At 48.3% G+C, this 9,494-nt stretch overlaps 1 protein-coding gene across 1 annotated transcript in view; it reads right to left on the bottom strand.

Moving 5' to 3' along the window:
* LOC142932549 (uncharacterized) overlaps positions 1–9,494 on the bottom strand; it is a 9,813-nt gene extending 319 nt beyond the window's left edge. The window contains exons 1-6 of the mRNA XM_076076450.1: positions 9,239–9,494; positions 8,646–8,820; positions 8,144–8,538; positions 3,126–3,180; positions 1,963–2,728; positions 1–1,488 (exon numbers count right to left, since the gene is read on the bottom strand). The exon at positions 1–1,488 is cut by the window's left edge and continues 319 nt beyond it. Of these exons, the coding sequence (XP_075932565.1) occupies positions 699–1,488; positions 1,963–2,728; positions 3,126–3,180; positions 8,144–8,538; positions 8,646–8,820; positions 9,239–9,349 (2,292 nt within the window). The 5' untranslated portion in view covers positions 9,350–9,494 and the 3' untranslated portion in view covers positions 1–698. The remainder of the gene's footprint in view (positions 1,489–1,962; positions 2,729–3,125; positions 3,181–8,143; positions 8,539–8,645; positions 8,821–9,238) is intronic.

Genomic DNA, 9,494 nt, shown 5'->3' on the forward strand with positions numbered 1-9,494 from the left:
TTGGTGCTTAATGTATTTCTGAGCTTTGGACAGAGCCAAGCTAGCCGTTTCCAGTCTCTATGCTAAGCTAGGCTAGGTGTTTCCAGTCTGTATGCTAAGCTAGGCTAGGTGTGTCCAGTCTGTATGCTGAGCTAGACTGGCTGTTTCCAGTCTATATGCTAAGTTAGGCTAGGTATTTCCAGTCTATATGCTAAGCTAGGTGTTTCCAGTCTCTATGCCAAGCTAGACTGGCTGTTTCCAGTCTCTATGCTAAGCTAGGCTAGCTGTTTCCAGTCTCTATGCTAAGCTAGGCTTTAAACTAGGCTGGCTGTTTCCCGTCTCTATGCTAAGCTAGGCTTTAAACTAGTCTGGCTGTTTCCCGTCTCTATGCTAAGCTAGGCTAGCTGTCTCCAGTCCTTTGGGGTGTTATTGGTGCGTAAAGCCTTCAAGTCCCTATGTTAAGCTAGGCTTTAAACTAGGCTGGCTGTTTCCCGTCTCTATGCTAAGCTAGGCTTTAAACTAGTCTGTCTGTTTCCCGTCTCTATGCTAAGCTAGGCTAGCTGTCTCCAGTCCTTTGGGGTGTTATTGGTGCGTAAAGCCTTCAAGTCCCTATGCTAAGCTAGGCTAGCTGTCTCCAGTCTCTATGCTAAGCTAAGCTAGCTGTCTCCAGTCTCTATGCTAAGCTAGGCTAGGCTAGCTGTCTCTAGTCCTTTGGGGTGTTATTGGTGCGTGAATCCTTCCGTCCAGGGGAATCCGTTCTTCTGCTTCCTGCGCTTATTGCTGGACTCACAGCTCTGGAAGTCGTCTCCACATCGGTGTTTCTTCATCTGCCTCGAGTCGGAGAAGCCGTGACCGCAGCGCTCGCAGGTGTACAGCTTCACCCCGGTGTGGATCTGCATGTGAGATTTGAGCTGGTTGGACTGCCTGAACTTCCTGTTGCACACCACGCACTCGTAGGGTTTCTCTCCGGTGTGGACCAGCAGGTGACGGTGGTAGTTCTGAGGCGTCCTGAACTCTTTGCCGCACTCGTCGCACTTGTGAGGTTTGACTCCGGTATGCAGCAGTTCGTGCTGCTTCAGCTGCGCCATCAGCAGGAACCCTTTCTGGCAGACGCTGCAGACGTACGGCCGGTCGCCACTGTGCTGCCTCATGTGGTACAGGTACAGGTGGCGCAGGTGAAAGGACTTCCCGCAGGTGGAGCAGGTGAACTCCTTGTTCTCGGCGTGGCTCTTCTCATGCGTCCTCAGCGTGGTGTTGCTGCTGAAGCTCTTCAGACAGATCTTACAGCTGTAGGGTTTCGCTCCGGTGGGCCGGCGTCTCCCCGCCGACCCACCGACCTTCTGCCGGTCCTTGTTGTCGTGGACCAGCTGCTGGTGCTTCTGCAGCTGGCAGTTGTAGAAAAACGTCTTTCCACAAAGGTCGCACATGAACGGCTTCTCCACGCCGTGAACCAGCATGTGGGTCTTCAGAGCCCAGGTACCTGTGAAGCCCTCTCCACATTTATCACACCTGAGGCCGGAACAAAGAACATGTTACAATATATATATATATATATATACACACACAGTATATACTGTATATGCATCTACACATTTCCACATGATATTTCCTTTTCTTCACATCTGTCATGATGAGAGAATAATTGATTATGAAATACATGTTTAATATAAATATTAAACATTTGATGAACTTCCTGCGACGTATTCGATTGACTTTCTGACTTTGCAAATAAATGTTAAATTAAAAAGTAAAAAAAGGCTATTTGCAGTAACTTCCTTTAAGTATATTTGATTCTCTTCATTATCGATTAACCTGCCAATCAACTAGTGATTGAACACATTCATGATTCAGTCATCTTCAAACGTCACTTTACTGAGTAAACAGAGCCATTTTGAAGCTGTAACTAGAGAAGTTGAATGAAGAACTGATGCTAAAAGGTGTTTGTGTTGATGTTTTTGACCTCTGACCCTGTAGACTGAGTACCTGAAGGGCTTCTCTCCGTTGTGGAGGCGCAGGTGCCTCTGGAAGTTGTACTTGAGGCCGAAGCTGAGTCCGCAGGTCTGACACATGAAGGGTTTCTCTCCGGAGTGAACCACCCGGTGCTGCAGCAGCCCCATCTTACACTTGAAGGCCTTGTCACACTCGCAGCACTTGTGTGGCCGGACCTCGGAGTGCGACCTCTTGTGGACGCGCAGGTTGCTGGGGGTGGAGAAGCTCTTCCCACAGGCGAGGCAGGCGTAGGGCCGAGCTCCGGTGTGGACGGTCTGGTGCTCGCGGAGGCTCTTCTTTCTGGTGAATTCTTTCCCACAGACGTCGCACATGAAGGGCTTGACCTCAGCGTGCGACACCTCGTGGTACCGCAGCGCGCCGGCCGAGGTAAAGAAGCGGTCGCAGACGCAGCACCGCAGCGGTGTTTTCTCCAGCCGGTGAGACGCCTGGTGGACTCGGAGCTGCCGTAGCAGCCGGAACTTCCTGTCGCACTGGTCGCAGCGCAGCAGCTTGTCGGGGTCGCTCTCCTGAGCGTCCCTCAGCTGGTGGCTCAGCTGGTGTTTCTGCAGACTCTTGGCCTTGTAGAAACCTTTGTCACACGAGCTGCAGGGGAAAGGTTTGAGATGACAGGACACGTGTTTCCTCAGCTGGTGTTTCTGATGGAAACCTTTGTTACAGAGTTCACAGAAGAACCTCTTCTCTTTGTACAGATCCCTCCTCCTCTTCCTCTCCAGCTCCTTCTGCTCCTCTTCACCCACAGCTGCACATGGAGACATTTCACATTTACACTCCGATTAAAAACAGATGTTAAAGAGACACCATCCTGCTGAACAACATCCAACAGAACTACAGCAGACTCTGGTCTTCATGTTCTGCTGACTGATGGACTGGTACCTCCTGGTGTAAACCAGTAGATGGACTGTTACCTCCTAGAGTAAACCAGTAGATGGACTGTTATCTCCTTGAGTAAACCAGTAGATGGACTGGTACCTCCTGGTGTAAACCAGTAGATGGACTGGTACCTCCTGGTGTAAATCATAAGTTACCTTCCATACTGAGACAGATTACCTCAGACATGCAGTCTGTGAGTCACAAAGCACCAAACATTATTATTATTAATAATATATATAATAATAATAATAATAATAATATCTCACCTGGTTGACTGTCAGCGAGCGTCGCTTCAACGGTTTCGATCTTTATTTCTGTTTCCTGGAAAACAGACACTTGTGATTCTATTGTTCAGATATGAATTATCTTAATTTATTAGAAATATATTGTTTTTATTTATTTAAACCTTTATTTAACCAAGTGAGTCCCATTGAGATTACAAATCTCTTTTTCAAGGGAGACCTGGCCAAGACAGGCAGCAACATAAGAAACACAGTTACAGGCAGGAAACACAGAACAAGACAAGTTAAAAGAAACTAAAAGTTAAGAGAGTGACATAACTGAGTTAATTAAAAAAAAAACTGACATTTTTGGGAACCTGCCTCTATTTCTATATATGATAAATTATTCCTCCTAATATGTCCATCAACATATTCATTTATATAATATGATGAGCCTTAACTGATAATTTTTCATGTTAACCAGGGTTCACAATCACAATGATTGATTGCAGCTAGATCATAATTAAAACTAGAAAATTCCTAAAGAAATTTTGACAGTGTGGTTTCTACTGCCCGAAGAAATCGCAATATATACACACGCCAATGTTACCGGTAGTGTCATTCAGGTTCAATTGAGATAGCGCTACTCTCTTTTCTGCATTTTAGATTCATACTCTTGGATTGAATCTTGTATTTGTGGGGCTTTTATTTTGAAAGGGTGGGACTGGGTGGGTGAGAGAGGGGGAGAAGAGACAGAATCATAATGTTTGACACTAAAATGAGAGGCTTCATCACAAGCATTCCAGTTAGAATTCATTCTGTGGGTCTTTTATTTTGAAATGGGGGGAGGGGATAAGTCCTCTAAAAATATCTTAGACCTGAATGACTGTATGATAGAGAGAGACACAGAGAGAGAGAGAGAGAGAGAGAGAGAGAGAGAGAGAGAGAGACAGACAGAAAGATAGACAGAGAGGAGAGAGAGGCTGAGTGAGACAGGCAGACAGACAGTTAGATGGACTGAGTGAGTGGGAGAGTGAGACAGGCAGATAGACAGTTATAGGCTTTTATTTTAAAATTGGGGGGGGGGGGGGGGGGGTCCTCTAAAAGTCTCCAAGACCTGAATGACTGTATGAGAGAGACACACACAGAGAGAGAGAGAGACAGACAGAGAGATAGAGGGAGAGAAGTGTATGTGCGTGTGTGTCTCAGTGCCTCTGTGTGTTTATCAACATCACTAATGAGCTCATATAAATACCTGTGTGCTTGGGTGCATGTTGGTGATTGGAGCACCTGTGTGTTAGAGGCTACTTAAGAGAGAGAGTGAACAGTGATTTCCAACAAAACTACCTGTCAAACATATGCCCTCTATACCAAAACCATGAGACTAATCAATAAAATATGGATACCGTCAGAGAGATAAGACTCTGGCAAACGCGGAGATGTGTTTTTTATGTTTGTGGTGTTAAAAATGTGAGCTCAAGCGCAGTCTAATGGAGTCTAATGGAGCAGTTGGTTGGAGTTCATGTCGCTCTGCGGCTCTTTGAGCCAAATGTGTAAGTCTGTTGGATTCCATAGATACTGTACTGCAACCAGCACAACATTTCCAAGCTTTTTGGCCAAAATGGTGTATAAAGAGTAAAAATTGTGGGAGCTGGAGCAATTTGTTTGGAAAAAATCACAGAAGATTTTCCTGCTCCGCTCCACTCTGACAGTTATGCTCTCACTCTAGCTCTTAACGAGCCGTGCAATACACACCCATTATAAAATCTGAAACAGACCCAAAATTTTCCATCCATCCATCCATCCATTTTCCACCGCTTATCCGGGGTCGGGTCGCGGTGGCAGCAGGTCAAGCAGGCCGACCCAGACCTCCCTCTCACCGGCAACATGTTCCAGCTCATTCTGGGGGATCCTGAGGCGTTCCCAGGCCAGCTGGGAGATGTAATCTCTCCAGCGTGTTCTGGGTCTTCCCCGGGGTCTCTTCCCAGTTGGACGTGCCTGGAAAACCTCCAGTGGGAGGCGTCCAGGAGGCATCCTAATTAGATGCTGAACCACCTCAGCTGACTCCTTTCGACACGAAGGAGTCGCGGCTCGACTCCAAGTTCCCTCCTGATGACCGAGCTCCTTACCCTATCTCTAAGGCTGAGCCCGGCCACCCTACAGAGGAAACTCATTTCGGCCGCTTGTAGCCGCGACCTTGTCCTTTCGGTCACGACCCAGAGTTCGTGACCATAGGTGAGGGTAGGAACGTAGACCGAGTGGTAAATTGAGAGCTTTGCCTTCCGGCTCAGCTCCTTCTTCACCAAGACGGTCCGGTGCAGCGCCTGCTTTACTGCTGTAGCTGCACCGATCCGTCTGTCGATCTCCCGCTCCATCTTACCCTCACTCGTGAACAAGACCCCGAGATACTTGAACTCCTTCGCTTGAGGTAGGCACTCCGTCCCCACCTGGAGGGAGCAATCCACCGGTTTCCGGCAGAGAACCATGGCCTCAGATTTGGAGGTGCTAACTCTCATCCCCGCCGCTTCACACTCGGCTGCAAACCGCCCCAGTGAATGCTGGAGGTCACGATCCGAGGAGGCTAACAGGACCACATCATCTGCAAATAGCAGAGAGGCGATCCCGAGACCCCCGAAACTGACGTTCTCCGCCCCCAGGCTGCGCCTAGATATCCTGTCCATGAAAATCACGAACAGGACCGGTGACAAAGGGCAGCCCTGGCGGAGGCCAACACCCACCGGGAACGTGTCTGACTTATTGCCGAGAATGCGGACACAGCTCCTACTGCAGTCGTACAGAGACTGGATCGCCCGTTGTAATGAGTCCGGCACCCCATACTCCCGCAGCACCCCCCACAAGACCCCCCGAGGGACCCGGTCGAAAGCCTTCTCCAAGTCCACAAAGCACATGTAGACTGGTTGGGCAAACTTCCAGAGCCCCTCCAGTAGTCTTGCGAGGGTAAAGAGCTGGTCCACTGTTCGCCGGCCGGGACGGAATCCGCACTGCTCCTCTTGAATCTGAGGTTCGACAAGCGGTCGGAGCCTCCTTTCCAGCACCCTGGCATAAGCCTTCCCCGGGAGGCTGAGTAGTGTGATACCCCAGTAATTCGAGCACACTCTCCGGTCCCCCTTTTTGAAGATGGGAACCACCACCCCGGTCTGCCATTCCATGGGCACTGATCCCGACCCCCATGCGACATTGAAGAGGCGTGTCAGCCAGGACAGCCCAACTATGTCCAGCGCCTTCAGCATCTCAGGGCGGATCTCATCCACCCCCGGCGCCTTGCCACCAAGGAGCTTTTTAACTACCTCAGCGACCTCTGCCAGGGATATGGATGAGCCTCCCCCTAGGTCCTCAGGCGCTGCCTCCTCTGCAGAGGACATGTTGGTCGGGTTTAGGAGTTCCTCAAAGTGCTCTTTCCACCGCCCGACGATGTCCTCCGTCCGGGTTAGCAGTTCCCCCCCCTGCTGAGAACAGCCTTGGGTAAGCCCTGCTTTCCCTTCCTGAGCCGTCGGATGGTTTGCCAGAACCTCCTTGAGGCCAACCGAAAGTCCTTCTCCATGGCCTCCCCGAACTCCTCCCATGCCCGAGTTTTAGCATTCGCGACCACCGCAGCTGCAGCCCTTCTGGCCTGCCGATACCTGTCAGCTGCTTCAGGAGACCCCTGGGCCAACCAGGCCTTGAAGGTCTCCTTCTTCAGCTTGACGGCTTCCCTCACCTCCGGTGTCCACCACCGGGTTCTCGGGTTGCCGCCACGACAGGCACCGATGACCTTCCGGCCACAGCTCCTAGCGGCCGCGTCCACAATAGAGGCTTTGAACATGGTCCACTCGGATTCCGTGTCCCCAACCTCCCTCGGGATGTGTGAGAAGTTCTTCCGGAGTTTCAGGAAATTTTCCTGAAACTTAATCTGTGACTTCATGAAAACTGTGCTAGCTATCAAAATATCCCTTTGGCTCAATAAAGTGCAGCGTTTTGTCTACGTTTTAAACTTTGAATCATGTTTCTACGTTAAAGTATGGCTTGTCAATATGGGCCCAAAGTTAAGTGTTTTTTTGCTCTCTTCACGCCGGAACCCCATTCAAGTGAATGGGGACATTTTGCTCAGTTTTTGGGGATTTTCGGGAATTTTCGGTAAAACCGCTTGGCAAATCTCTCCAAAAAATAGATAGCACACTATTCCCGATCAGGCCGCACGTTTTGATGTATTTTTCACGCCGCTGTTGGCAACACTGTATGAGGAGAAGCGCGCCAAACTTCATTTTGCTCAGTTTATGGGGATTTTCGGGAATTTTCGGGAAAACCGCTTGGCGAATCTCTCCGAAAAATAGTTTCCGCGCTATTCCCGATCAGGCCGCACGTTTTGATGTATTTTTCACGCCGCTGTTGGCAACGCTGTGTGAGGAGAGGCGCGCCAAACTTTTGGATAAAGCTGATGATGAGGATTATTCAGTGTGGATTACAAACTGTATATTATCCATCGGGCTTCATAATAATAATAATAATCAGGTTTATCCAAAAGTTTGGCGCGCCTCTCCTCACACAGCCTTGCCAACAGCGGCGTGAAAAATACATCAAAACGTGCGGCCTGATAGGGAATAGTGTGCTATCTATTTTCCGGAGAGATTCGCCTAGCGGTTTTCCCGAAAATTCCCGAAAATCCCCAAAAACTGAGCAAAGTTTCTCCGATGATCAGCAAATTAATTGATTATGATATTTCAAATGTCTGTTTATGTTGTGTGTTACGTGGTGGGAGTGTCAGACAGCATGTTGTCTGTTACGTGGTGGAGTGTCAGACAGAATGTTGTCTGTTACGTGGTGGGAGTGTCAGACAGTATGTTGTCTGTTACGTGGTGGGCGTGTCAGACAGAATGTTGTCTGTTACGTGGTGGGCATGTCAGACAGAATGTTGTCTGTTACATGGTGGGAGTGTTAGACAGCAATAGTATTATTCAAACGTATTGTTCGGTTCGTAATGCGTACCGAACCGTGAGCCTCATACCGAACGGTCCAATAGAATATGTGTATTGTTACACCCCTTATATACTCAGTAAAAGACTTACTACAGACTGGTCCTCTTCAGGTGAGTCTTCCCCGTTGATCACCGGTAGACCTGTGGGCTCACTGGTTGGCTGATCATCATCCACAGGAAGCGACATCACTTCCTGTGGATGATGATCAGGATCGGTGGAGATCTGGTTAACTTCTAACACCACCTCTCTCTGAAGACCGTCTGTGGTTTGATGGGGTGTCATCGGCAGCAGCGGGGGGGTGGGGCTGCTCTGGCCTGTGATTGGTCCGTGGAGCGGCTGGCTGATGATGACCAAAGGCACCTGAGGGTCTCCGCTGGCTCTGCGTCTGGATCTAGATTTGGATCTAGAGGAGTTGAGGATGGCCATGGCCAGAGCTGCAGGGTTGGCAGCTGATTGGTTGATGTCCAGAGAGGAGGCGGGTCCATCTGGGAGATTCAGGACGATGACAAACAGGAAATACCTTAAATTATTTTCTTGTTTTCTTCAGTTCTATTCAAATCTTTCTGATATAAAACCTTTTGCTCTGTCTCACCTGATGGTTTTATCTTATAAACAGTCTGTGTCTTCAGTTCACACTCCAAATGTCCCACTTTGTCCTTCAGAGCTTCATTTTCCGTCACTAAGCTCACACACAGCTCTCTGAAAACTCTGCAGATCTTACGAACAGCTTCTCTGGTCATCAGATGGAGGACGGCCGTCAGCTGATCCTGTAGATAAACAACAAGTTATGGCTATTATTTATTAATTATTAGATCAATAAATACATTATAAAGTCCATCTTTAATTATTGTTTCTACTTTATTATATTATTTATTAAATCAATAAATACATTATAAAGTCCATCTTTAATTAATGTTTCTACTTCATTATATTATTTATTAATTATTAGAACAATAAATACATTATAAAGTCCATCGTTATTCAATTTAAGTTACTTGAAATGTCGTTTATGTGGTCTCGCGTGATTTTAACTCCCAGCAAAGCAGGAAGTGACGGTGGGTTTTTCCTCTGAAGCTCTCTAAGCTCCCAGATAAACGTTTACATGTATATGTATTTATTCATATATGTTAATATATATTGATGTATAACATGTAAATCTAAATACATGTCTTCATGTCCTCTCACCCGTCTCTCCTGTCCGTCCTCCGTCTCTCGGAGGAGAACAGAGACGACTGATTCCACCGCCGCCTCCATGATCAGCTCCGTCTGACACACGAACGTGTCGGTCCGCTCCATCACGGAGGATCTCTGGACCGGAAACGGACCGGTGTTCCGGGCCTCAGAGACGGTAGTCCTGTCCTGGGTCAGCCGTGTCTGTAACTGTCGGAGAAAGTCTGAAACACAAACAGTTTGGATCTTTGTATCCAATATGGCGCTCTGA

This window comes from Anarhichas minor, unplaced genomic scaffold (genome assembly GCF_050575085.1).
Source record: "Anarhichas minor isolate MPS153535 unplaced genomic scaffold, ASM5057508v1 ptg000057l, whole genome shotgun sequence".
In the NCBI taxonomy this organism is placed as follows: Eukaryota; Metazoa; Chordata; class Actinopteri; order Perciformes; family Anarhichadidae; genus Anarhichas; species Anarhichas minor.